General features: G+C 41.7%; 3 protein-coding genes across 8 annotated transcripts; 1 reads left to right on the forward strand and 2 right to left on the reverse strand.

The window, feature by feature from the left end:
* Positions 1-292: 292 nt before the first annotated feature.
* pgfa (placental growth factor a) lies at positions 293-7,401 on the reverse strand. Of its 2 annotated transcripts, none has more exons than XM_044170286.1 (7): positions 7,106-7,401; positions 4,501-4,534; positions 4,212-4,408; positions 3,995-4,071; positions 3,868-3,897; positions 3,726-3,791; positions 293-974 (listed from the first exon to the last, which is right to left on the reverse strand). In XM_044170286.1, exons 1-7 carry the CDS (start codon positions 7,169-7,171, stop codon positions 938-940), a joined length of 507 nt encoding a protein of 168 aa, XP_044026221.1. In that variant the 5' UTR covers positions 7,172-7,401; the 3' UTR covers positions 293-937. The 2 variants fall into 2 exon arrangements, with proteins under 2 accessions (XP_044026221.1, XP_044026222.1); XM_044170287.1 differs by having other exon boundaries at positions 3,726-3,788; positions 7,106-7,331.
* Positions 7,402-10,393: 2,992 nt separating this feature from the next.
* Positions 10,394-18,562, reverse strand: actr10 (actin related protein 10). 2 transcript variants are annotated; one of them, XM_044170285.1, is made up of 13 exons: positions 18,363-18,561; positions 16,886-16,958; positions 16,701-16,783; positions 16,440-16,548; positions 16,086-16,193; positions 15,527-15,594; positions 15,244-15,323; positions 14,520-14,555; positions 13,727-13,806; positions 13,519-13,592; positions 13,250-13,331; positions 11,735-11,936; positions 10,394-11,500 (listed from the first exon to the last, which is right to left on the reverse strand). In XM_044170285.1, the coding sequence occupies exons 1-13, from the start codon at positions 18,437-18,439 to the stop codon at positions 11,319-11,321; spliced, it is 1,254 nt and encodes a 417-aa protein (XP_044026220.1). In that variant the 5' UTR covers positions 18,440-18,561; the 3' UTR covers positions 10,394-11,318. The 2 variants fall into 2 exon arrangements, with proteins under 2 accessions (XP_044026220.1, XP_044026219.1); XM_044170284.1 differs by having other exon boundaries at positions 16,701-16,958; positions 18,363-18,562.
* A 1,572-nt stretch (positions 18,563-20,134) lies between these two features.
* LOC122863627 lies at positions 20,135-27,678 on the forward strand. Of its 4 annotated transcripts, none has more exons than XM_044170289.1 (8): positions 20,135-20,556; positions 21,558-22,462; positions 23,784-24,173; positions 24,959-25,108; positions 25,225-25,383; positions 25,619-25,650; positions 26,699-26,863; positions 26,948-27,678. In XM_044170289.1, exons 2-8 carry the CDS (start codon positions 21,577-21,579, stop codon positions 27,020-27,022), a joined length of 1,857 nt encoding a protein of 618 aa, XP_044026224.1. In that variant the 5' UTR covers positions 20,135-20,556; positions 21,558-21,576; the 3' UTR covers positions 27,023-27,678. The 4 variants fall into 4 exon arrangements, with proteins under 4 accessions (XP_044026224.1, XP_044026223.1, XP_044026226.1 ...); XM_044170288.1 differs by having other exon boundaries at positions 20,136-20,556; positions 21,555-22,462; XM_044170291.1 differs by having other exon boundaries at positions 20,137-20,556; positions 21,555-22,462; positions 26,699-26,833.
* Positions 27,679-27,732: the final 54 nt, after the last annotated feature.

Below are 27,732 nucleotides of genomic sequence, written 5' to 3' on the forward strand. Positions count from 1 at the left end.
GTTCTGACTGTGACTAAGTCATATGTTTAATGTTTGCTTCACTTCACAAAGTTGTCTGGTGAGCCTGATCATCCTGTTATGTTAAATACTATACAGGAAACTTGACTGTTAAATCTAACCAAAGCTCTATCATCTCACATGTCTCAGAAAGACTGTGAATGCAATACAAATCAGTGGATATCCGTAACCCCTTGTTATTACAGAGCCTTGCCAGAGAAAGAGCTCACAGTGTCATCACTTGTCACCCATCCTAAGGGTCTACCAATGTAAAAGTAAATAACACAGAGGTTCCTTATAGTTGGAGTGCATTTTTATTTAATGAACTTATCATGTCCCATAATTACAGAGAGGAAATAACACTTTACAGAAAGTCACATACATTTTTTTCAGCGTCTGCAGCTGTGCACCAGCACAGAAGTGGTGTCATAACAATTATAACAGGATCAAGCTGCAAAAGTCAGAATGAACAAGAATTCATGGAGAAGGTCTCTGGCCTCTCTGTGAATGTTGCCATTGATCTGACAGTTAATCAGTGAACACTTCAGGATGGATGGAGGCCTTAATCCTTTCCCCTGGCAACTGATAAGGTCGCAGCATTCCACTCATTGTCTCTATTGTGAATCTGTTGTATCCTATGTCTATTTGTAAAACCTCACACAAAAGCAACTAGATTTTTAAAATGTCAAAATTGAAACCGATTATAAAAAACAGCAGTTAGAACCAGAGGAGTTTGCCGATATGATTGTTTGGTTTGATAATTAATCAAAAAAGAAAAGTCATGGACGAGATGGAACGTCTGAGTGCTGATGGATGCACTGGATGAGGAAAGATATATGGACAGGAGATAATTAAGTCAGAAATGATCAATTCACAGATGTGCAGTTGTTTGCCACTCCAAAGCCACTCCACCAAATTAAACTTTGGACAGACGTGTGAATCAGTGAAGATTGATCTTGTTTTGAGGGAACTGGCACCTGAAAAGACAAAAACAAATGAGTAAAGAAATTCAAATTGGTACTACGGTTTGTCTATGAAATACATCTGTGTGAATATTATCTACATTGTGAGTGAGTTAAATTACTCTTTTCACAAACAGATGAGATGGATTCTGAAGGTTATGGGACCCAGATCACAGAACATGGATGGATTACAGAACAGGCCTACAGGGCACAGGCTCATAGGTCCCTTAAAACAGAGCCTCTCTGTGTGAAGTGACATTTCTCATTGCAGAGTGAAAAGGCAAAATGTCCTTCTCAACAACCAAAGTAAAATCCTAAACATTAACTTTAGGTTGTCACAAGAATGAAGCCACCATGAAACCACCAAAGGGAATGTTTATTGCCCCAGGAGCCAAGAAAAGTCATGGTGCAGTATTAGTGTTGCTGAGCCGACAGCAATATGGCCACACAGGTTCCTACAGAGGTGATAAAATATTTGATGTGGGATAACCTACAGACCACCACCGAACACAGCCTTACCCCACAATGACCTCAAGTCCAATGTCTGGCTGATTCAGAGGACGGATTTCTTTCCGACTCTGTTTAGGCTGCTGGATAAGATGTCCCTCCTTCTTATCAGAAGAGATGGCAAAAGCCTATAGTCACTGCTTCAGGCAGCTGACCTTCACCAGACAGAGCACAGATCCCACCCACTTATCACCCATTGTTCCTCGTTCCCCAAGACGGAAAAGTTTATGTGCTTCAGTGACTGAGCCAGTAGTGACGCTGCCAGTACTCTTGATGAGGATCTTTATTGTATGCTTAAAGGATAGGTACATTTAAGTCTGACTTACAACAATACTCACATGCCCATATGTACGTTGAAAGACTTAATCGTCACTGCAATTGTTACTGGCTGTGAAGGCTGTGCCTGCATAATGTGATTCCAGTGGAAGTAATGGGGAACAAAATCCACAGTCCTTATTCTGAGCAAAAATGAATTTCTAGTTCAGCTGAGGCTAACGTGAGGCCTCAGCAGTTTGAGTTAGACAAATAAAATGGATATCCTCCACATTTACAGTCTCTTTAGTACAAAATCCTCTCTTTGTGTTACCACAGACAGTGTTTCCTTGCTGAGCTGAGGTGGAGAGATAGTAACACAAAGAGTTTCCTCTTAGTACTAAAAAGACTATAACCCAAGATATCCAGTTGATTTGACTAACTCGGACTGGCCATAGTACATTTGCACAATTTGTGGATTTTGCCCCCCACTGTATGCACTGGAATCGTTTCAAGAAGGGATCTTTTCAGGCCCAGTGAGGACAGCAGCAATGATTACAACGTTTCATTGAGATGCCCAATGGGGCATGAGTGTTGTTTGAGGACTTGAGAGAGACAGGTTAAAGAAAGAATGCTAAAAACTGATGCAACAGAGACTGAGATATCCTGACTTTCAGTCCCTAGTGTGAATCAATCTCCTAAAGCTCTGGATCCTACAATTCCTGTATCAACTGGAGAGCATCTGCCTGGTAAATGGCCACATCTCCATGTCCCCAGTTTGTTACACAGGCTTTTTGTTATAAAGATGCAGTCTCCAAGCCCAAACGGAGATATGACATCATCAGGGTTATTTCCACAGGCTCCCTCTAAAGCCACAGAAGACATTATACAACTGTTTTCACAGGCTGAGACGGGTAAACTGATCTTCATATGTCAAATCTGTGGAGTGGCCCTTTTTAACAGGACCGCTTCGTAACACTTTACAAACCTGGCTACAGCTTTAAACTTTTAAACCTTATAATGTAGCCTTTTCAGTGCCCATTATTATTATTTTGGGCATCTCATTCTTTATGGCAATGCCTTCATGTGTACACTAATTCAAAATTGGTTACACAACAATTTCCCTTGTGAAATAAAAGCGAAAGAAAGGGGGAGAGAGGCCCAGAGAGATTACCTGTGACACACACTGCCCTTTCGACCTGTATGTGAAAAGAGTGAAGCCCACAGACAAACAAAATACCAAACTCACTGCGCATAAAACTCTTGGATCTGACTGTAAAATGATGGGTGTGATTTTGCTCTGGTACTGAACTGCTTGGGCTTAAAAGTTAATTGGATTCTACTTCAAAAAAGTTATTTTCACTTGTGCAGAAGGTAGATTTGGCTGCTTTTTGGATCTATACCTTGGTCAGATTCAATTTGAAATCCAGAGTTGAGCTCTGCTGTTGTTGAACTCCAGTTGCACCTTTATCTCCAGTGTGGTGCACTCTGATCAAGTCAGATGCATATTGACTAGCTTTAATGTGGATAAAATGATGTATGCAGTGCTTGACGTGACTGTACATGACAAGAATGGGACATAGAAAATACATGAACAAATTGGGGTGATGAAGAGCTTTACAGCTCTACATATTGAGCCCCATCACCAATCTTTACTGATCCTTTTCTTGTCTTTTTCCTGTTTTTTTTTTTTGTTGTTGTTATTTTTCCTGATATGTGAATCTGGTTATTTTCTGACTAAACCTTCACACTGGCAGCAGCCTTGGATTATTGTGCTACAAATGCCATGTGGCCTTACACAGCACAAGCTTGTGTGCTTGAGAAGAGCAACGCAGCAGACAATATATTGTGATACTGTTTAATCTCAACTGTCCTTGCAAGTCTGACAGTGCGGAGGAAGCAGTGATGAATGTAGTCGTAAATGTCCAAACATCATGAAACAGTGTGTGTGTGTGTGTGTGTGTGTGTGTGTGTGTGCGCGCCACAGGGGGGCAATCCATCTCTTACTTGCCACAGCCGTTTGCTGTCTTCTTGTGTTTCCTCCTCCGCAGTCGGTTGATAGACTCAGTGCTGCTGTGGAGCCGAGAGCAAAGTGCAATGAAGATATTGATGTGTTCAAGTCTGATAGATAAAGGGTTCTTCTACTGACCTTTTATTATTTAGGCGTTTCTGACGGGCTCTAAAACGAGTGGGGGGACATAAACAACTGGCGGTTAGCTGTGCTATAAAGATCTCATTTTGCATCTGGTGGTTATTAGAAAGACTTGATAATTTACCTGCATTCACATTTCTGATGCTCCACAAATGTGAGTTCCACCTGGTACATAGATGCCATGGGTTGAATCCTCATCACCTGAGAAACAAAGGAACGGAAAAACTAAAATTGCATATGGGGACATGTATTTAATACATGGAATAAACAGGAAGTGCATTTTTAACACCTCCCTTTTGGTTTTTCTGATAAATCATTTCTGATTAGAGATATTGCTGCACCTGCAGAGTGATGTTGCGTTCAAGTGTAGGCTGGCACTCTAGGTTGTCATCCCCACAGCAACCAGAGCATCGCCAAAGTGGGACACATGCAGGTATGTAGATGTACTCCACTTCTCCAGGGTACTCCTGCTCCACATCCACCAACTGCTCCATGGGCCGACACATGCTCTTTACCCACACCTCGTGGAACGGCATTACTACAAGACGAGTTGAATCTTTAGTCTTTAAATCATTTGCAAGAGGTGAAAATGCCTACTCAGTGGGATATGATCAAAAGCATAGCGTTTACCTCCTGAGTGACCCTCTTCTGGAGGGTGGGAAATCTGCAAAATACATAAAAAGATAAGTAAAAATTGACATCTGCAGAGATCAACCCCTCACTTTCATTTGATAAAAGCATTAACATCAATGCCAAACATGGCTGTAATGATACAGAACCTGCAGACAATCAGGAAACGGATACAGGTGAGAAATGAGACCGACATCAGGGATTATAGTAGTAGTGGGTTCATTGAGCAGTTGCAGAGCGCCCTCTTATGGCAGAGAAAAGTAGTGCACACACAATGATCCAGTAAAAACAATGATGCAGCATGGTTTTAGGAGTGTACCACTGTGCCGCTGTTTGCAAATCAGCAAAAAAAAAAAAAAAAGCAGTACAATGAGCCAGCCACCAACAAAAACGCAATCGATTGCTCAATTTGTTGAAATACTGGAAGGTTTATTATCACAAGAAGCAAAAACCTTCTAAGTATGCAAAGAATAACAGCAAAGAATTGCTGCTGCCTTTACTCATGGGAGTTTTAAAACATACAGTTAAAACAAAGGCAGCACTGAAAGGTATCATGACACAGCATGAATTTTGTTAAGTTCTCACAACCCAGCCTCCAAACTCATGATGGCAATGTTCCCGATTTCTGAATGGCAAATTGAGCAGAAACACAAGCGCTAAGTTGATCTTGGCTCTCTTCTTCTTTTGAATATCAACAATCTCTTTCTGTCTCTCACTCTGTGAACATTGATGGGAACATTAAATGTCACACGCAGAGAATGCTTCATAGGACCACAGTGGGCTTTATTGTGGGATCGTTATGTTATGTTGCTGTAAGTGAGTTTGTGCAAGATACAACACAGAACCCAAAGAGTCTGTACTGCTTCATCCAACAATAGAACCAGATGCCTCACAACAGCTGGAATTAGCATAAAACATGCAGACATGCATGAACAATACAGTGTGATGGTGAAGTGGCTTGATGTTGGACATGATGAGCTCCATAACAAACTGTATCTAAAACTGTTGGTTTGCTAAAAAGGATAAATATGGAAAAGTGTTAAACCTGGAAAGCTGTGCGCTTCTTTTCGTGTCTCTTCTCTCATTTTTCTTTTTTCCCCCCCTCTAATTTTATAACTTACACAAAGATTCCAAGCAAATGCGCAATGGTTATTGTCATACAGGCTGATAAAAATAAAAAATGACATGAGATAGAAGTTGTTCTTGGCACTTCCCACTCATTTCATATGTCTTTCTTTCTCTCCCACTTTTCCCCACTCATCCTCCTGTCTCTCTCAGTTTGATTTTAAAAGTCGCATGTATGTTTTGGTTCAGTGCTTGACTGATGGGTTTGCTGTTTTACTGCACTAACTGAAGTGTCATCTGGGCTGATGAGAGTCTAGTAAATCAAAGTATTTGTTGCGGTCCAGATTTGATCTTTTCTTCCAATTTGCTGAGATTTGACACATTTTCCCAGTTATTAGTGTGGTGGTCTTTTTGGATTTTTAATAATGGCAACCTAAAAATGGGACTTACTCAATACTGTATAATATATTACAATCCATGCATCAGTTTTTTTTGTACATTAATTTAATTCTAACCAGTTGCATTTGAACTGTCCCAATGAAAGCTGATTCCAGTCTTAACACCATGTAGTACAAGTACTAAAATTCCCATTCATGACCTGTTGCTGTGTCACTTCAAACACCTGTAGAACACAACAGAGCTATGTGGATGGATGAGTCCCATTTATAATCTCCCCACATTGCAGTCAGCTGGGCGGTCAGCTCCCCTGCTGGGTGACACTGAATGTGTCTGTCTTGCCTGAGGTCAGATGCTGTTACAAAAAGAGGGTGCGTCTGTGCAAAACCAGAGATAGAAGTGGAGGATAATACACCCTCATCACAACCATGAGAGCAGGACCTGGAGCTGCAGAGGCTCCAAACCACAACTGCTGTCTCATGTCAGGCAGCAATTTTCTCTAAATTACTGATGCACATCTAGCTGAGCTCGGGTGCTTGGTTGAGTTTGTCAACAATTCTGCTCTCTGATACAGCCTGTAGCTCTGCACACCTTACTATCTGAACCTGGATCAGTAACATGCAGCAGCTGCATCTGATGCTTGAGTCAATATCTGTACACATGACTGTAAACATGGCGATTCCCAAACCCCTAAATGCCGATGGTGTCTTCATGGTGGGGCACAGCCAGTCAAAATACAGATAGGGTGAATAAAGGCTGGAGTGTGGAACAGATGTGTCCTCTCACAGTGAAAAAAATCACACAAAAAAAAAAAAAAATCAGATGTGACTCCTGTTGGCTTCACTTGAAGTGCTAATAGGAGAGTAGAGGAGAAAAGACAGCCTTCTCCTAAAATAGGAAAACCTTAATGCTGTCCTCAACATCCCTCAGCATGAAAAATATCACAGGATGAATTTCAAATTAAATCTCACTATGATAAATACTAAATTGAAGTTTTTCACTGATAAATGGCACAACCGTTCACAAAATTGGAATTTCCCATCTTGACAAAAAACAAACAAACAAACAAAAAAAAAAAAAAAAAAAACGTGGCTTGCTGTTAGCACCATTACAAAAAGGCTTGTTTTGAAATATGTTGAATTACCTGCGCAGGTACCCGTTGCAGCAGAAGAACCAATAAGAGACGCGAGATTCCGATGAAACTTTGCATAGCGCCAAAGACAAGTTCAATCCCCTCGTCTGCAGTCGCTCAGTAAGAAGTGAAGAAGTCTAAAGCAGTGTTGTGAAGCGGCCGGGGTTTTGATTGGCCGTCCCGCTGTGCGCGAGCTGAGATGGAGAGCGCGCACCAAAGCCTTGAATATATACAGCTGATGATCAATAGGAAACCGCTGTAACAGAAAAGATGATGTCAGGTACCACAGTCCGACTGTCTGTCTCTGTGTCACACACGCACAGGCGCACGCACACACACTTTTATTTTGGTCCAGCAATTCATTATCATCATGTTATTATTTGTATTTATCATTATTTTATCTTGTTATATAATCTTATGTTTTGGATTTACTTTTATTGTAAAGCACTGTGTAACGTTATTTCTGAAAGGTGCTATATAAATAAAGTTATTATTATTATTATTATTATTATTATTATTATTATTATTATTATTATACACACTATCTAAATCGACAATAATTCATGTATAGATAAATAATCTGCATAATAACCAATATAACAGCCTAAACTATAATAAACAAAACTTATTTACTTGTAAAGGTGAAAGTAGTCATGGTTAATGAAAGCTAAAGCAAACACTTTGAATTCAAATTTACACAGGTGTTCCATTTCTTGTTGTTTAAAAATCTCTTACTGAACTCTTGAAACGTGCTTGAGTTGTACAATCTGTTACAGTTTTGTTTTCTCAAAGTTTCATTACCATAAATAACACAGTGCAGACGTTTCAAATCAATCTGCATCACCACACAACAATAAAGTTACACTGAGAAAATGAGTGCAGACTTGATGTTCACTGTGATGCAATTGCACAACTTCAGAAAGTTTCCAAACAAACTGATCTGCATACTGTTGCCACTGTTCAGTGAAAACCCTTTGTCTCCAGTGTTGGTGATTTAAAAAAATTTTTTTTTTTTTAAAAATCAAGTGTTTCTTTATGGGTTGAGAAAATGCTCCTACTTCTTAAGCTAAATAAACAATGCAAAAACTAACTGGATAATTTGAAAAACTACACTGGCACAAAGCTGAAAACATGGCTGTAGTTCACGACTCGTGAAAAGCTGACATTTTGGAGATACATGGTTTTCACAGGGCAGTAACATGTATACAGAAATGAATGAAAACCAATGGCTGCCCGGAGCAGTAGGAAAAATACCTAAAGATCTCATCATCAGTAGCCTATATGTCTGGTAGGAGTGCTGTATAAATGTAGCCTTCCTATTACACAATACCTGGCTTCCTGTGGTTTGTAGACTCCTGATTATGTTTCCTTTCCCAAAATGACTTACAGGTGCAGTGATACCAGCCATATCACGATTCTTGTTTGCTCATTCTGCAGGCTGTGAATGACAAGCACCGAGGTGACCCTAATGTTTATTAGGGGGGCTCAGATGGGTTTTCACAGCAGGTGTGATTTACGGGGGTAAATTGGGCTCGTGTGTGTTGACAAACAGCCTCTGTGGAGGAGATAACCAAGATGGATGACGCCTCTCGCTCCTTGCAGGCTGTGATGGTGGACCAGCTTGGCGCTCACGCAGAAATAGTCATGTCCATGTCACCTTGTACATGGTGGTAATAAATGTATGAATTGAGTCTTCTGCAGTATTCCTGGTGTTGTAGAAAAACAAAAATGTTGTGCTCAGCAAGTCCAAGAAACGTTTGCACACCCAAATCTATCAGAACAATCTCTAAATCCAGTGCAGAATACAGATGGTGAGGAATAATCATTTAATGTCAGGATTTGATATGTAAAACCATGAACCATGAACACAGACTTGGGCGTGTGAACTGTTTTTGAACTGCCTGGTCTTCCAATGAATGGTTTGCCAGCACTCCTTACAGGCAGGGCTCACCCACTTTCCGGGGGTTTCCCCTTCCCGCTCAGACTCCCACTCTGATAGCCAGAGGTCAGACGGACAGCTGCTGCTTCCTGTCTCTGGGAACCACGCTGATGCTCCAGTCCCAGCCCCCATCAAGGGAGGATGGGGTTTCCCTCATCTGGAACAGAGGCAGCAGGTGGGACTATACAGCTCTATATTGTCAGATATGGGCAAGGCCGTGGCTGTCTTTTAGTTATATGGTCAGAAAGGGATCATCTGAGTAAGGCTGTGGCCCGCATCCACAGGTGGGAGGTCATATGGGTAACAAAGCTCTTATTTTCCTCCCCAAAATCCCTCTGGAGTTGTTTTTTTTTCACAAACGTGAACCTGAACTGTAGCCAGATTTTAGCCACAATTTTTCGCCAAGAATTTACCAAAAATCACATGCACTGAGAAAATGTTTCCAACAAGGATATGAACGGTTTGGGGAGGTTGTTTGAGGTTAGACCTGAAGGGCTGCCAGGGCTTTATTGCTGCCACCGAAGAAGACACCACCTATAGCTTGATGGCTGCTGTTCTCCTCCGCTCAATGGTTACGCCTATTTTTATGCCTGCAATCAGAATCCAAACTCGATCTGATTTCCCACACTTTTTGCCTTGAGCTGCAGGTGCATTGTGGGTAATGCTACTGGTTCCCAAGGCCACAGTAGCCAGACGGACCAACACAGAGTGATGAATGTGACCCAAAAGGCCAAACAGATGCAACTCCATTCTGGGACGCACACATTAACAGTGTGTTGGGGGGGGGTTCTTGAATAAGTTTAGCTGAACAAGGAAGTAACCTACACTGGGTGCAGTTTGGTTCCACCAATACCACACTTTCACCTTCTTAAGAGAAAAGAGCTAGTGGACAAAGCCCAGTAAATTGAAAGTAGGCGAGGACAAATGCATTCCTGTCAAGGATTATACTTAAAGTGCAACAAATGAGGCTTCCGATCAAATTCAAGGATGCCACAACTGCGAGCGAGTTGTGAAATAATTGACAGTATAGAATATAGATATAGAAACTAGAAATGTACTTGATGAAAAATATCCTGTGGTTTTGGAAGCACCTGTGACAATATACTGGAAAAAAAGGTACTTTTTCTGGGTTGACAAGTTACAGTACAGCTTGTTTGAAAACTAGACATGATTCAAACGTGTCTTTACAGTTTATTACCGGGGAATCTGTGGGAGCGAGCGAGGTGCAACATCACAAAACAGTCTGCTTGTTTTCTAGCTGTAGGAAGTAGGTCTGTGGACTGTTTCAATACTTATGAAATGGGAATGTTGTTCATAGTTTAGGCTGGTGTCTATAAGGAAAAAAACAAAAGCACATCTGATTGAATTCGGAATATTTATTTGTTGAAATAGTTGAACTTAAAGGTCACAGGTCAAGATGGCATTGTTCGGAAGATGTTTTGAAGTCTGTAAACAACAACAACTATGGTCGACACACACACAGGTGACTTTAATTATTTTGCTTGATTAGGCCGCTTCTCAGGACTGCGTGGATGTGTTCAGACCACGACTGACATGTCCCTGACCCAACTGCTACGTGTGCTACACTTGTTAGGGTGCGACAACATCTTGGTGGTGGAGTATTTGAGTAGTAGCTCCCAGGATACCGCCACCCCAACTTTAATATGAAAAGCTGTTTATTAGCTTTCCGTGGGCCTGTATTAAGTTCAAACAATAAATAAGAGAAACTTGTATGTTTAAAACTTATTTTTAAACTACATGGGACATTACCGTCAAAACCACATGGTCAGATTTCAACACTTTTCTCCAAAGTTTCGCAACATTTTCTGTCGTTTTACTGACAACTGGATGACTAAAACTCAAATTAGTAATGATCTGAAATATTTCTGCTAAACACGATGTTTTTCCTGCTTAACTGCCGAAATAATACAGAACAGAGTGAGAGTAAGCACGTACAGGTTCAGTTCGATGACTACAAATGAAACCGAAGACGTGGGTGCATGAAGCACAGCAACTATTTGAAATTCTGTAATCCTTGTAGAATATCAATGTAACCGCATAAAATCCCAATATCTCTTCTAACTGGTAAGGTCAGAAACCAGATCACCTGATTATCAAACAGTCCACAATCAGTTCATACAGAAACTTAGACATTACAAACATCTAGAGCTGTTTGTGTAGTTAACACATTAACAACATTTGTGTTGGGATGGTACATTTAAGATTACTGAACTGTTCTATCGGAGTAAAGGAGAGTACATTGTTTGAATTATGTTACAGCACATTCTACTTCTCTGTGGAGAAGGCTCTCTTCATGAGCGGAGGAGGGGTCTTTCCCGCTTCGTAGAGAGATTCGGGAGGAGAGGAGCTCAAGCAGCACCAGTCTGGGATGCGGCCTGTCTGGTTGTAGTAGTCTCGTGACACCGACCGGCTGCCCAGGATGTCCTGCAGCGCCCCGAAGATGGCGCCTGTTGAGCAGAGGACGATGTGAATGCAGAGAGGGCTTTCAAATGATATGAGAGGCTACAAACAATATTTTTTGTTTAAAAACCTGGAAATGGCTGACATTATGGTTTTTGAAGTGTGCTGCTGTTGGAGAAATATTTCTCCACAATGATGGTTTTTTTTTAAATTTTGCTCACTTGGAAAGCCTCCAGTTCGGCAGTTGGTGATAAATATTTAAATAAAATCTCATATCTGACCTCCGAGCCAGGCGGTGCAGTTGGGCTTGGCAGGTGGAGCGTGTATACGCAGGCTCTTGCTGGCCAGCACGTCGCTGTACTTGGGTTTCTCCACCAGGAGGCGTATCTCTGCCAGCAGACGGTGCAGGAAACCCGGCAACATGGCTGTGCCTCCGATCACCACCAGGTTCTCGGAGAGCACCTTACGTGCGTCAATGGGGCACTACAGGGAAACACAAACACACATTTACCACATTAGATCATTTACATAGAAAATCACCTGGTGTTTCCACCCTGATATGACAGATTAGTTTTGAGTTTTTTTTTTTTTTTTTTTTTTTTTTTTTAAATCAGATGTATATGTCCACAGCCCTTGCTTTGCAGCCAGGGAAATGTGCAATGGATTGGTTCTTTAATTTATTCATTTTAGACCATCATGCCTTTACAAAACAGTTTAGATGAAAGAAATAAACCTAAACAATCATCATCATCATCATCATCATCATCCACTTCTTTCCTCCGTACCAGTGCAGCAGGAGAAAAGATGAGGCAGGAGGAAAGCAGCAGTTCTACAGGACAGCACTTTCTGGTTTTCAGGACAGGTGCAGACTAAAACTAAAAGTGATGGATGAAAGTAGCTGAAGTGGGCATTACTGCAGTGCCTTCTCTCGTGTGTAGAGCCCTAATGATACATCAATATATCCTGAGCAGACAGGTTTTAAACGTATTGCTGCTACAGTCAAAGTCTGAGGCTGTGTAACGTCTGCTGCTGCTGTACCTACTGAGATTAATTAGGCCGTCCTGTGCTGACTTGATCCCCACATGGAATAACAAAAAAAAAAAAATGCTCTGTTACATGGAATGGCCACGGCTGAGTGTTGCCATAGCAACCACACTGAGTCAAAGTGTACACTGATTTCGGCTCTACAACATGGAGAACAAAACTGGGTTGCTGCATTGGTGAAGAGGGCCATGTAAGATCATACTATATTGCTGCAACATGCATGCACTAAAAATGTCTTAATAAATAGACTTAAAAAAGCTTTAAGTCAGTACATTTAAGAGGTGGCAAGGTATTGTAATAACATCAATAACTCAATTAAGACCTTTGTGTAAACGATAAGATTCCAGTGCAGACAGAGATATTAGATCCTCTGATTAAAAGGTGTCAAGCTTCAAATGGTAGTGCCTGTCAGACCGTTGAACGGCGGCTGAAACCCCCTCCCCTCGATATCATAGTTAGGGGGGCTGCAACGGTTTTTCTAACTTTCAGAGACCGACAATCCGACAAGCCCGTCCACTTAAGCAACACAGAGGACTTGAACTTCTCTTTTAAGCTCTCTTTTTTCCTTCTTCACACAACTACTTCCGTCACTTTTTATAGAAGTGCGACACCATGAGTGCCTTCAAGGAGAAACTGACCGAGCCTTTGATGTACATCTCTTACATTTACGTTCAGACTAAGTGATTGCACACAAACATAACATCTTGCCCTCACATATTCCAAGGCACATAAAATTAATAACTTTTCTCTACCTTGACCAGAGCGTCAAGTATCAGAGAGGCCACACTCTTCTCTTCATTGTCCTGTTCAAACAGGATCTCCATCACAGAGTCCCTGGAAACAAGGAAAAAACAAACAAACCAGAAAATCTAATGAGCGACGGTCTCATTTTACAGAAGGACCTTCCACCGTGACAAAGAGAAACATGGCTACGCTGAAAAATAAAATACAAAAACACGTGGAAATATCTCAAGATTGCTCAGGCAACAGCAGATGTAAAGAGCATCATTTGATGAACTACCTGATTGATCCTTTGACGTGCAGGATTTTCTCACCATCCAGAGGGTAATCAACATCTGGAGGAGGGGCGGGACGCTACAAACACATTCACAAGAAGGAAGAACTGTACTTAAATCTACAGCAATGCATTACTTAATGCAAACACTTGTTTACAGACTGAGGATATCTAAGGTAACAGGCATAAAAAGCAGTATACAAACAACACTTACCTCAGCTGTACCGTCTAGGTTAAATTTGGCTTCCTGGATCTTGAGGCCTCTCTGCAGGTCACTGACAAAGCATGTTCTGACTGCAGGAAACAAAACAGAACCAATGAGCATACATCCAAACTAAAAGACAGGTATATTTCTAACTAAGGATGAACATTTTAACCAATGTCCTTAATGACTCACTGTAGGCAACGTTAACGACCGATGAATTAAAAGGTTATAACATAAAATTCACATTAGTCCTCAATGAAAGCTTTGATTAAATAATTGACACTGGCTATTTTGCAGCACAGACCGAGTAAATTACATATCTACGTCATTATAAAACGTAAAGTTAATGATCTGAATCGAAAAAATAATACTGTGCAACTTACAGGCTTTTCTTGCAGACATAAATTAAATGAGACTAAACATAAAGCCATTCTTGTATCAACATAAAGGGCTGCAGTATACCAATGACCAAGCAGAAAATCACAATGAGCTGCCTCAATATCCTGAAACCAGTGTTAAGTCTGTTTTTATTTAAGAAAATGAACATATCTATGGAATCTGGTGTTGGTTCACATCAATTCCCTGTTGAAAATATAATGGCAGGTCAGTTTTGCCAGGCTAATATTCCTGTGGAGGAATGGTAAAGAGGAAGCAGCCAGATTTTTTTGTGTTGTTTTCTTTTGGGAACACCGCCTTTGAAGGGAATAAATAAAAGCTTGACCCATTACCCTCATGGTAGCCAAGTGAGACGTGTAGATTTGAAATTTTAAAAAAAAAATAACACCAACTCAGTAAAACCTACCCTTGATATCTTCCACAGTCTCCTCTGGGATGGTCCCTGAAGAAAAGATGAAGAAGCGATTTAAATGAAGTGAAACTTAATTTTCTATGGTTCATTTGTGCATAAATCAGCCATTCCTCTCATTTCGCTTCTAAGTTAGATTTATGATGAGGCTGAATCAGCGTTTGGGGAAAGCGTGAGCTGACACAGCAGCAAAGGACAAGTATCAAATACGACTGCTTGGTGTAAAAAAACAAAACAAAAGAAACTAATTTTTCTCCCTTAATCATGCGCAGTGTAAAGGGCTGATTACAGAGATCTCAGCCCTTCTGTGCTTACTGCAGAAATGCAGTCCGTTCAACAGTCCAGTCAAGTGAGTCGGCCTGCTGTCTGTCTTAATTATTGATGCATATATGTGTAGCTTCTCTCGCTCTGCTGCAGCTGTAGAGCTCACAGCTCAACACAACGATTCAGTTTGGTTTCCCCCATCGAGAAAAAGTGCGGAGAGAAAACTCTAAAATAGACTGTATGCATATGTATAATTCACAAATTGAGAAAGGGATTCACTCAAATGTCACACAGAAACAAGTTCTTATGAATAGTAAATGATGCATAATGGGTAAAAGCCATTCTATTTTTCTGCCCTCTGCATTGTAAAACAAAACAGCAGTCCATATCAGAGTTACAAGTTTATCCATTTGAGAGACAAAGACAAACACAGTGTATGGTATTTTTCTGTAATTACCAATGACAGCTGGTACACTCTGCCCAGTGATGGTGTCGGTGTCCACAGTGCACTGTTCCACAAGAAGTCCATCTAATTCTCTACAATAAATACAGACACATGCAGTTATGGGAGGAAACAAGCACATTGGAAAAAAGGTTCCATTCACCGTCACAAGATTTTCAATCAACACGGAACACGGAAGTGTGAAACAGAAGTGTCCTTTTTACAGCCGACTGTGCACAAAAGAGTACACCAACATGCAAAGTTACACACTCCTCTTAAAGCTGTTAGAGCTACTTACTTATGGATGGCTTTCCCTCCCAAAGGCAAAGCCTCCCATGCTGGCAGAATAGGAGTGCACTCATAAACCTGATTACATGATTAAGGTGGTAACATATAAATCCCAAACTGAAAGTTTACACACAATACAATAAACTTTCTTTTTGCATTTACACATTCAGAAATGTCACAGAACAATACAAGAAGAAAAGCAACAGTAATCCATCGATAGTGAGACCGCTATTTGTGCACAGCGGTCTCCATTTTCCTGTGATGAAGGTGAGGCTAGTTTCAACATGACACATTGGTCCAAAAGATGTTTAGCCTAGCTTAGCACAAAGACTGGTAATGGCGCGGAAACTTGGGCAATGGGCTAGTCATTTCCCCCCCTGCTTCCAGTCTTTGTGCTAGGCTAGGCTAAACGTGTCCTGGGGCCACTCTCTACATTGAACTAACCTAGATTTGACTGATATCAAGCTTCTCGCCAAATTCCCGGTAAGAAAGCAAACAAACCAATTCCCTACACAGTTGGGAGTATTCCTTTAAGAGTCAAAGACTCCAGGATGACAGGAAAAGGATACAGGTAGCACCAGCGTCTCTGTGTAGCCACAGTCCATCACCAGAGCAGAGTTGATGCCCAAAGTCATGATGGCCATGAGGTGACTTGGGGCAAACAGCACAGATGGCACCTGGAAAACACCATCAAAGAATAACATTCAACACACTGTAGCTTACACTTACTATTAAGGTTGTCAGTAAAGTTAAAGATAAGTGTTATGGCAGTACTTTCTTTACTGTTGTCAAACTTAAGTCCCTATACGTATATTTAAATAAGTAAATTTGTCATATCAGTGACACGCATGCTCCCCCATTAACACTTTTCCCAAACATGTTCTGCAGCTTGTATAAAACACTGTTCTGCTTGGTTTTCATACCTCAAACTGTTTGAAGAAAACCTTGGTGAGCGTCTCCCTGAAGTGAGACGGGCAGAGGATGGACTCGATGATGACCACTCTTCTGTCGCGAGGGTTCACCAGCAGGTGCCTGAGTGAGACAAATGGGAAGACAAACTTCTAGTTTGACGGGGCTGGACCACTTAATTTTTCAGCTAAAAGCAGTATAGTTGCTGCACACATACCGTAGTCACTTTTTTAAACTCTCGCTTACAGTGAATAACTGATGCAGCAGAGTCTCACCTGAAGTACAGTAAATGGATAAATTCTTTGAGGATGACATAAAGCTCTTCTGTGTTGATGTTGTACTGAACCACTTTGATGGCCTGAAAGTGAGACATCACATACCACATTAAAATAATATATTTCGCAATTTCCAAACAATCTATCCAAGTGATTACACTCAGCAAAGCCCAGCGGTGTCTCACCTGTTGCTGTCCTGGTTTCCGGATCTCGCTCGGAATTATGAACCTGGGCCCCGTTTCCCCTGCAAAGCCGCATCTGCAAGAAAATGAAACTGTCAGTTGAACTGCTAGAGGACGCACAGAGAAAATTAAGATTTACATTTACGATTGTTCAAGAACATTACTAGCAAGAATAATGCAATCAGTAACCCCTTTTTTTCAGGCTCCTACACATACTACAATATAAGCAATAGCAGTGAACTGTGCAAAAACAAAACAAATAATGCATACCAACATGGCAGTCAAATTTTAGTGAGGAACAATTTGTATCTGAGGAACAAAGACTTGGCTCAAAGGGCCACATAAAACATTTTATGAAATGGCAAAAATCCTTTTAGTAAGTTGCATCTAAATAAAATCACAGTGATGTCTTTGTCGACAGTTACTGTCCCACAACATCTGACACAGAGCTGCACTGTTATTTCAGAATCAGAACTGCAGCTCTGTGTCAGATGTTGTGGGACAGTAGCTGTAGACAAAGACATCATTATTAAAAGACAAGAGAACGGTCCTCTTGATCTTCATGTGACTTGCCTCAGGCCAGTTTCTCATCTTTACTAAAGAATACATTTGACTAAAATTACAGCAAGGTGACATATATTATGTAGCAGTGATAGCGAAATATATTTAGAATTTCATTGTAACATTTTTGGTAAATCTCCAGTAATGTGCTCACTGTAAGTAACCTGTGTGTGTGTGTGTGTGTGTGTGTGTGTGTGTTGGGGGGGGGTATGACGAGGTATAATGACAGGCGAAGTGACTTTTAGTATCAGACAGCTTTCACATTACCAGGTACTTAAATAAAACTATTTAGGTCACTCAAACAGCAGTCAACTTGGGACGAAATTTTCATCTCACAACGGACAAATGACAATGACCTGGTCTGGTCTGACGAAACCAAATTTAGATTTGTTGTTCAGTTGGCCTTTTCCAGTTACATCAAATGCAATTAAATAACCATCAATATAATAAAACGCATATCAATACCTTTGTTTCTAGCTAGATGATTCTGATAAAGTTTAGCTTTGGCTTAAGCTAAATGGGCTCGTTGTGTGAAATGGACCCAAATACGTGTAGGGGGTTCAAAAACTTTTAATTGGCAGTGTAGCTGGCTATGATGCTACTGGCGTACAGTACAATTGTTTTCCTTTACTTGTTGGATTTTATCTTAGTTCTAATATGGCATTAGCTAACGCCAGCTAAACACTGACATGTCTAGTTAGCATTGACTGGGTGGCTGACTAGCTAACACCGCTAACGTTACAGCATTTACTAGTAGTATATACAATGTTGTATCATGTGTTTGTGAGGAACCCCTGTATTAGACCGGATTAGATTAGTGCCTAGCGGTAAATTAAGAAAACAAACATATACGTTAGCAGATAATGCTAACCGAATGGATGTGTTAACAAGGGTCGTGCTAACGACTGACGTTACTCACTTTGTGTATGCTGCTCCCAAGTCAATGACGATCGCAGTCTTCTCTCCCCCGCTGCCTAACCCATCAAATAAGGGCATTTTATTAATTTATTAATTTAATGTTAATGCTTAGCGTTGACAGGCGCAAATGTGCATCGTTTCAACAGGACAGAAAAATTTGTTGTCTTCCTGTTGGGTTGGGTTGGGTCTTCAGAAACGCGATGACGTCACATAGAATTGCCTGTTTAAAATATGCTCATAATTATTTAAACAATGGAAACTTTCTATTCAACCAGTGCATTTCAGATAAATCAACCAAATGCAGACTTTTCAAATGCAAAACGTAAAGCGTTAACTAATTTTAGAAATAGCCTACAATTACAGACCTAACAGATAAGTTCAAAGTACATTTTCTATCAGCTTACATCATTTTCTTATTTTCATATATTTTAGATATATTGTGTTTTGTATATAAATCTTCTTTGATGCATTGAAAATCCCTGTATTCTAGGGGAGACCAGGAACAGTTGTAACAGTGAAGAGCAACTTTAGTTCCACTGAATGAAAATAAAAGGGGATTTAAAAAAAAGTTACTTCAAAAGTTATCTGTCATAAAAGGGAGTCAATGTTTGAATTTAAAAAAAATAAAAATACCGATTTTCCCACTGACTATTGACACACAGAGGTGCCCATGGATGCTGATGGTGTAACCTACATACCATCTGTGGTGTAACCTCACTGGGCCACCACAGGGGGGCCACTGGAACTTTTCCCCGAACTATAACCATATATGAGCCTTCTCCAGTTTTGCTGTGCTAATATCTCTGGCCCCGCAGGAGTCATATTTCTCTGATACAAATAATTATCCCATTTGTTATATGTTTACCATACCGCATTACCATACCATTAACTGTATTAAGAGTCTCAATTCCTGCCAAGATAGCCCTTCTCAGTTGGCAGGGAACAATTTGAGTCCCCTAATTTCTAGTGAAACCTCTTTGATACTATGACTGAGTCAGAGTTGACTTATTGGGAAGTAACATACAATTCAGACCATGCAGTTGTTCTGACTTGATGGATATGTAACTTAAGATAATTGGTGGTTGTTACTTGTGACTATGAAAATGCACATACACCACTAGTTATACTAAGTGCTCATGCATGCACCTGCTTGTATTCTGTGCTATTTTGGAGGAACGGTGCTAATTGAATGGGCCAGGGCAGTCATACAGGAACGAATCCGCTGTCCGCAAAACAATGCAGGAGCCAATTTGATCACAGTATAATGGCGTGTAAAAGCTGGAAGTGCATAATTAATAATCGTAAGAACATATGCATAATCACTGATACCTTCGGTGTTCTCTCCTTGTTTTCCAACACAGATCTCTTTACACAATATCCCGAACATATCCCATGACACCTTTCGTTAAAGTTGACTTTATATTAACTTTATATTTTGCAGAGCTGCTATCTCCGCTGAAAATATGAGTTACACCTAACTGTGAAAAACAACTTGAGCACACGAGCCACAGTTCCATTCAAAAGAAGTTTTTGCACGTGTAGAGCTTGCAAGCCATCATGTAAGTGTAGATAAAGGCATTAATCCTGATTACTGATAAATGCCATTTACAACAGCAAATAGTACTAATTAACCAACAAATGATGGCAGATAAGTACTGCTTTTAACTTAATTATTTTGAACGTTACATTTCCCTCGTTTGCAACAAATGTGATTACATTTAAATCAATTTAGCAAGCAAAAAAAAGTTTCATATAATATATGACAGGCGACCTTTCAGTTGAGGTTAAGGAGCTGTCCGTTCAGCAGCACCAGGAGCTGATATGGCCCTTTGGGAAAGAACGAGACACAATATGCAAAAGTAGGCAGAGGAAAATGAACGAGGACTAGATGCACTGGAAGGCAACAGCACGGTTATCATAAAGCAGACGTCAAAGCCGTCGGTTTGAATAAATCGTGCAGATTTGAAGCATTTGGGTGGCAGCAGGCGGACATACGTAGAGAAGACGGAGACTTTCAGTCAGTGACGCTGAGCTGCACAACAACAAGCCTTCACCTTGCTTTCTACACTAGACTATCCTGAATTTGTATCCGTAAGAACTGCATTTTTGGGGTTTTTTTTTTTTTTTTTTTTTTGCACATTGCAAGAGAAGCTCTGCGTCCTCCAGGTATAGCGATCCGTCATGAACTCTGGAAGGTAAAGGCAGTTTTATTTTCAGCCTTATGCGACTTTAATTGTTACCTTATGTGCATTTCTCTCTCAGTGCCAGAATATGATGATGCGATTTAAGGAGGATGCATTGTAATCTCTGTGAATCTGTTTACAGTCCAAATGCTCGAGCGATCATGTTGATCAGGTGGTGGACCGCACGAGCATACTGGCTGAGTGCGTAACTGTATTGATCAAGGGGAGGAGGGGGGGTTAAGCAGGCAGAAAAGTGGGTTGTATTGTGACATTGTTGGACTGGATGATGATTCCTCTCAGACGTTTGTCTGACTCAGGCAACATGAAAGGGTGTCACCCCTGTTAACACCAGACGTTTCATTTCGTTCTGTTTTCAATGCAGTTTGGGATTTGATAATGTGCATATGTGCTGTTTGAATATTGCCCTCTATTTAGAGAGATGCAGGTCTGTGTGGTGTAAAAATGTAACATTCATGGAGCCATCTGTAGAGGATCCTGGAGGATAGAAAACCTGGTGCTATTTATAGGTGAAGTGCGGAGGGGTGCTAAGGATTGCTGTGTCAGATTCCTACTCTGTCTCCCTCTGTTTGTCACTCTCCCTCTGTGTGTCTGTGTGTGTGTGTGTGCCCAGCATTTCTTTCCTTCTGTTTATACAAAACAGAACAGAAGAGTCTGAGATGAAAAGGAATTTCATCCGAATTTATTCAAACCCTGCTACTGCAGCATCAAAGCAAATGCAGGCAGAAATGCACAGTTAATCCTGTTCTCTGTGGTCTCTGCGGTTAGCACAGACTACATGAAGTTCTCAAATGAAATACGCTTTGCATTCTGACCCTTTAATCTGCAGTTGCAGTTGTAATATGCCCTGTCACCTGTCTTCCTTCCCAGCCACCTCTGCTTTGTCTCTCTGTCCACATGTCTGCTGGGTGACAAAGCGTTGAAGTTGCAGGCAGGGACTGTTCACACCTCAGTTAAGCCTATTAGCATTTGTCATTTGCGTCCACTCTCAGCAGGCACTGAGACGAGACAGAGATGCTGATGTTTGGGACGCTCCATCGCCTCCTCCTGGCTGGGACCTGTCTCTGTGTCTATGGAACCCCTGTCCGCCTCCCAAACTTCACCCCCACTCAGGACAGCGGCTGTGACGAGCAGTGTGCCGTCTTAGTAACAACTGTTGGGTCAACGAACGCCCCAGATGTAAAGTCTGAACCCTCAGATACAGGTGCAGGAGGAGGGGCTGGCTCACATGGACAACCTCAGGCGATAGCTCCAGTGACGCAGACAGAAAACGGGGACAGCCTTGATGGGAGATTTGGGCCGAGTGAAGTAGGCGGAGAGGCGTGGAGCCAAAAGAGCGAGGTAAAGAAGGTCGGGAGCATGTCTGAGATGGGAGACGCTCAGAGACAGTCGGAGGCAGCTTCAGTGCTGCCTGTTGATCCAGAGGGTAGAAAGGAGGACAAACCTGTCACCAGTGGGCCTATATTAAGTTCTACAGGTGGGAGAAAGCAGCTGGACATAGCCGTGAGTATCACAAGGTTGACTCCAGATGGATTTTTACCCTCCTCCACAGCACCACCACAGCTGAGCATCACAGCCAGAGAGAGCAAAGACCAAGGTGGGGAGGACCCAACAAAGCTACCTGGTCGTGGTGATTCTCTCCAGGATAAAGACCCAGAAACAAGCTCACCATCCTCTACAGAACCTCCAAATCCTGGAGCACGGGTCCAGAAACTGACCTCCCACAGTCCCATCCCGCCATCGGTTTTTGTCTCCTCCACACCTTTGTCAATTTGGGGCCACGATGGAGCTACAATATCCTCCCTCCCAGATCCCCTGTTACCTGAAATTGGACCAAACCTGATGCCCAGAGAGGATGGGCCAGAAAGCCTGTGGACTGAGGCAGCGAGGCCCAGTGGAGGTATGTCAGAAAAATTAGAAACATACAATTAATGTTGATGGAAAATGAACATGCATGGATTTTTGTTGGGGTAAAACTTTCTGTAATCCCTTACTGGTCATAAATTCAACATATCTAAATTTAAGACAAACAAAATCCCTCCAAAGTGGTGCAAGGTAATGCTCTGCAGTCATTGTCCCCCTTTAAGACTTCCCTCTACAACAGTCCGTATTTTCTGGCTCGCTGGATTTGCAAGGTTTCAGGAGACTTCATTAAAAAGTGAGGCGGAAATGAAAGCGACACGTCTAGTGGCAGAGATTGCCTTTGATGATTGGCAAAGAAGGCGCCCGCTTTTCCTCGCTCCACTTTGAACCCCAGCTGGGACCCGTGGCAGTCTAATTACTTTCTATTCCTGACTCGAGCCTGAAAGAAAAAAAGAGAGAACACACACAACTGCCAGGAAAAGGCTAGTGGCAGGGTGTATTATACAAGTCCTTGGAGTATTCAACCCCTATTTCTCTCTATCTATATACCCCCCCAAACCTCTCCTCTTTCTTTCCCACCCTTCACACTCCCCATCCAGACTATTGTAAAGAAGCAGGCAGGTTATTATTCAGTGATGAGAGGGAAATGGATTAAAAGAGTCTGTCTGAGCCAATATGTGTTCCTGCCGTCCATTTGGGGGTTGTCTGTTTGGTGAAGCTTCCTCCCAACAGAAAGGAAGCTGACAAAAAACTCTATTCCCAAAATGGCATTATGTAAAAGGATTGCAGTCTTTATTTGCATTTTTCAGCCTACTTTAGAAATGCTTTGGACTAAAGGAAATGCCTGAGAGATATGCAGTAAGTAACAGTTTTTTTTCCTGTGATGGCCCCCTCTGTGGTAGCCTCTTATCTAGAAAGGACCATTTTTCAAACAATCGTCCTTTCATTGTGTCTTAGCTGCACTGTGAACTCGGCTCTGAGAGAGTGCAAGTACTGCTAATGAGAAAACCGCATGTCAAAAGAGGTACCTGTTTCAAAAAGCTGCATTCTGTCATAAGGCGCAATATGCCGAATACAGTTGCTGCTTTGCAATAGAAAACATATACATTTTTAATCTTAAGCTGTCAGCAGAGTTGTGTGTAAAGAAACTGCAAGACCCTCAACTTGTCCTCATTCATTTGCCCTAGTTTACTCACTGAATTGAACCTAGCATGACCACAAAAACAACATGTTCAGACTGCAGTATTTCACTGATATTCACCAGAAGGTCCAAACTATTCTGCCCTTTGGAAATGAAATACCATGCCATATATCCTGACCCTCATTCTGTCTCCGTGCTTGTGTTGACACAATTACAGTGGACACTGTGGTCCCGCTGTCTCAGGATGAAGCCACAGAGGGCACCATGTCATCGGAGGCTCTCCCTCTCATCTTTGAGCCTTTTGATGATGTCACACCAGAGGGGGCACCTGCAGAAGCGGCAGCGGTCACACTGGTGGCCGGCAGCGCTCAGCCTCCTGCTGCCATGGTGACCGGAGGAAGGCCTGTGTCAGAGGTGGACCTGGACCAGCTGGTCACCGTGGAGACAGACAGCGATGGTCCCTCGCATGCCCCACCCCTGCTGATGCCAGACTGGACGTCACCTTGGCAGACGTCTGGCGCTGAGCTTCTGGAGCCAATCAGCTCCTCTGGTCCGTCTGTTTCACAGCGACAAGCCAGAACTGAGTCGGAGGATCATTCTGAGAGAGGTGATGTGGCAGGACCAGAATGAATGATAATGATACCATTTTTTTTTTTTGCATGTTTAGCCTTTTTTCTACAAATCATATGTACTTCACGTTACTGCCAACCATTTTCTAAAGCATACCATAGTTGGGGTGATAATTCATGTGTGATGGAGCTACTCATTTCAGAAAGTGTATCACCAACATAATATGTTTACTGCATGAGAATATGCATTTAAAACCCAGTTTGAAGTGGACTTATAGTGCCAGAGTACATGATGATGGTGCAGCGCTGTTTTCTATTAAGAAAAGTACCACAATTTTTTTGGTTTAGTGTGATAAAAGCATTTTTCCATCTAGGATGGTTGGAATTCATGTCACTTCAGCATTAATGTGAACTTGAAACTTGAAACTTGGGCTTGAGAATTCATCATTTTGGACATGCATGAATGTCTCTTGGTTGGTAGTGGAAAACCATCTCACACTTAAGAGTCAGTCTTGAAAGTGAGAAGCTACCACATTGTCCTCAGGCATTGGATGATGTCCATCCTTGCTTATTGTATGCGTGCATTTCCAACATAACTGCCAATGCAGTGCTGCTTGGTGTCTGAGATGCGTCTGTGAATGTCTGAATCACTGAAACACATGCAACAGAAGTTCACCCAAAGTGTAATCAGACATCTTGCACTCTCACACATTATCAGATGTTAAAATGAGCTGTGGGTCGGAGCTGAAAGTTGTACACACTGTGTGTGAAAACCTCCACTTCTCTTGCTTTCTCCTTGTGCTATGTGATTTGCGACATGTAGGCGCTGTGAGGACGCCAAACCTTGAAGAGAACTTGCCCACCACCGGCCCCTCCTTCTCATCCCTCCAGCGTGCTATGACAACGGTTGCCATGGCAACCCATCAGTCGATGCACAAATCCAGATCAGGGTTAGAGGAGGTGGAGTCTGAGGGTATGACGAGTTTTATCGCCGACTGAAAAATGATTTAATTTTAAGTATCATTTTTAAATGAACGTGACCCTTCGTTCTTGGCTGCTGAGTAGATGACTTTGTTTTGTTCCCCGCAGAGGAGCCAGATGAAGATGAGGACGATGAGAACTCTGAGGAATCGGTGGAGGATGAGAGTGAAGAGGACCTAACTGAATCACCTAAAACATCCTCAACGCAGCCTCCTTATAGCCTCATCCCTCCACCTCCTGTCTGGGTTCAACGCAACCAGGGGCTGAGTATGTGAACATGGTTTCATCTTTTTTTTTTTTTTTTTTTTTTTTTTTATCAGCTTTGGAATATCTAATAGGAATACACAATAGCATGTATTCAGTGCTCATACAATTACTTGTTGCCTTCTTAAAAATGACCAGACTACACATACACAGGAATATTTAAACTACTACCTGTAAAAGAGATTAAAAGAGTCTTCAAGTATGTTGCCCTGCTAAATCTATGGCTCTTTTCTTCCAGTGAGGAGCTGGGTAGAGCTAATCAGAGAAAAGGTAATACTGCCCCCTGCTGTCCTTAAAAAGTCTTGGTTGTCCTTCAAAAAATGTCTGTTTCCTTTATTTCTTTTCTAAGTGAGATTAAGGATTAAGCTGCTAATATTCTATATTTTAATTATTCTTAACAAATCCCATGAAAAGACCAAAACCAAGAATTAAGTGATCCTACTAACAGGTATTGCCTCTGTAGCCAAAGCCCAATATGTTATTCCTCTTTGCCGTAGAGCATTGTTGTCCAAACACTATTAAAAACACATCAAGAAGACACACTGTTACAATGGGTGATGAAAAATGAAGACTTTGGAGTGGCCTAGTCAAAGTCCTGACCTGAATCCTATTGAGATGCTGTGACATGACCTTAAAAAGGCAGTTCATGCTCGAAAACCCTCCAATGTGGCTGAATTACAACAATTCTGCAAAGATGAGTGGGCCAAAATTCCTCCACAGCGCTGTAAAAGACTCATTGCAAGTTATCGCAAACGCTTGTTGCTGCTAAGGGTGGCCCAACCAGTTATTAGGTTTAGGGGGCAATCACTTTTTCACACAGGGCCATGTAGGTTTGGATTTTGTTTTCCCTTAATAATAACAACCTTCATTTAAAAACTGCATTTTGTGTTTACTTGTGTTATCTTTGACTAATATTTAAATTTGTTTGATGATCTGAAACATTTAAGTGTGACAAACATGCAAAAAAAATAAGAAATCAGGAAGGGGGCAAACACTTTTGCACACCACTGTGTGTAACCTGTTTTTAAAGATTTATATCTTCATAGTTACAAATGGGCTTGGTGCTGAGAGCCACAGACAGGGTGGGGAAATCAGAAAACAGTGACAGACTCATTCTTTTCATGGTATGTGTTGACAATGAGAAAAATATAGAATTACATCTGTCTTACCTGTTAGGTTGCGTAAATCCCTTCATCTAGGCAAATTAACCACCACAACTTTTGATAATTTGGGGTACAAGAAAGATTAAATGGATTTACCTGGATTAGACATGTTTACGACTGCTCCGTTTTGACCCCTGTGTCTCCACCCTCGGCAGGCGGGTTATGTGTCTGGGATGTTGGCCCCTGTGGGCATTGGCATCACTGGAGCCCTGCTAATCGTCGGCGCCCTCTACAGCATCCGGATGATTCACCGCAAAAGAAGGAACAGCTTCAAACACCAGAGGAGGAAGGTCAGACAGCCAGAGGTCAATACGCTACTTGTAATTATCATTTGTTATTACTAGTTTCATTTGCTATTGAGGATCAATCTTGTGTCGAGTATTAAGTTTATTTTTCCTCCACAGCAACCTCGAGAGCCCGGAACCAGCCGTCAGGACCAGGCCATGTTGCTGGCTGACAGCTCCGAGGATGAGTTCTGATGAGACCCTTTTGGCCTCCTTTTGTCGGTGACCAATGGCTGATGCGCCTGTAAAGGAGGCTCTGCGAACACCCCCGTCGCTATGACTACCACATCTCCTACCACCCTGGGCTGTTTGGCTATGACTCATCTGATCCACAGAGTATGACTGCGTATAGGACACAATTTGCACAGGCTGCGCAACGGTCAGCTTCGTATTCCCCCCTCTTTCTAAAAGTACCAATGTGAGCACTTTTCTGAATGTTGTTAGGTGATTTGACTAATGGCTGCTCGTAAAAACAAAATGCATTAGTATGGTATTGGCAGGATAAAAGTGTTGCCGGTAAATTAAGGTTTTGGCTTTGTGGAGTTGAGGGGGAAAGTGTGGACCAGCGGGTTTTCTGTCAAGTAATAAAAAAAAAGGGCTGTAGAAGAGTTACACTACATAAACAATGTAAATATATGTACTGTATATGTAGCTGACTTGGGGTCAGTCGTGTTAGTGTAAATAAAGTTTTAATTCTTGCTACATATCTAAGATTTTTCAAGGAATTGTTTAACATTTTGGGAAATACGCCCAGTCGTTTCTTGCCGAGAGTTAGATGAGAAGATAGATACCACTCTCATATTTGTCCGTTAGCTGGAGCTAGCAGCCGGTTAGCTTATCTTAGCATAAAGACTGGGGGGAAACAGCTAGCCTGGTTCTGTCCAAAGGCATCAAAAACTGCCTAC

The sequence above is a fragment of the Siniperca chuatsi genome, linkage group LG16, assembly GCF_020085105.1.
Source record: "Siniperca chuatsi isolate FFG_IHB_CAS linkage group LG16, ASM2008510v1, whole genome shotgun sequence".
Taxonomy (NCBI): Eukaryota; Metazoa; Chordata; class Actinopteri; order Centrarchiformes; family Sinipercidae; genus Siniperca; species Siniperca chuatsi.

Coding starts and splice junctions, on each gene's coding strand:
- pgfa (XM_044170286.1), bottom strand. CDS start 7,171: ATGCAAAGTTTCATCGGAATCTCGCGTCTCTTATTGGTTCTTCTGCTG. Junction 3,898..3,994: donor CATCAGAAATGTGAATGCAG/GTAAATTATCAA, acceptor CACTCGTTTTAG/AGCCCGTCAGAAACGCCTAA. Junction 3,792..3,867: donor AAACGCCTAAATAATAAAAG/GTCAGTAGAAGA, acceptor TCGGCTCCACAG/CAGCACTGAGTCTATCAACC.
- actr10 (XM_044170284.1), bottom strand. CDS start 18,439: ATGCCCTTATTTGATGGGTTAGGCAGCGGGGGAGAGAAGACTGCGATC. Junction 13,593..13,726: donor ACCTAGACGGTACAGCTGAG/GTAAGTGTTGTT, acceptor ATGTGTTTGTAG/CGTCCCGCCCCTCCTCCAGA. Junction 13,332..13,518: donor CACGTCAAAGGATCAATCAG/GTAGTTCATCAA, acceptor CCTTGTTTCCAG/GGACTCTGTGATGGAGATCC.
- LOC122863627 (XM_044170289.1), top strand. CDS start 21,577: ATGCTGATGTTTGGGACGCTCCATCGCCTCCTCCTGGCTGGGACCTGT. Junction 25,109..25,224: donor AGAGGAGGTGGAGTCTGAGG/GTATGACGAGTT, acceptor TGTTCCCCGCAG/AGGAGCCAGATGAAGATGAG. Junction 25,651..26,698: donor TAGAGCTAATCAGAGAAAAG/GTAATACTGCCC, acceptor CACCCTCGGCAG/GCGGGTTATGTGTCTGGGAT.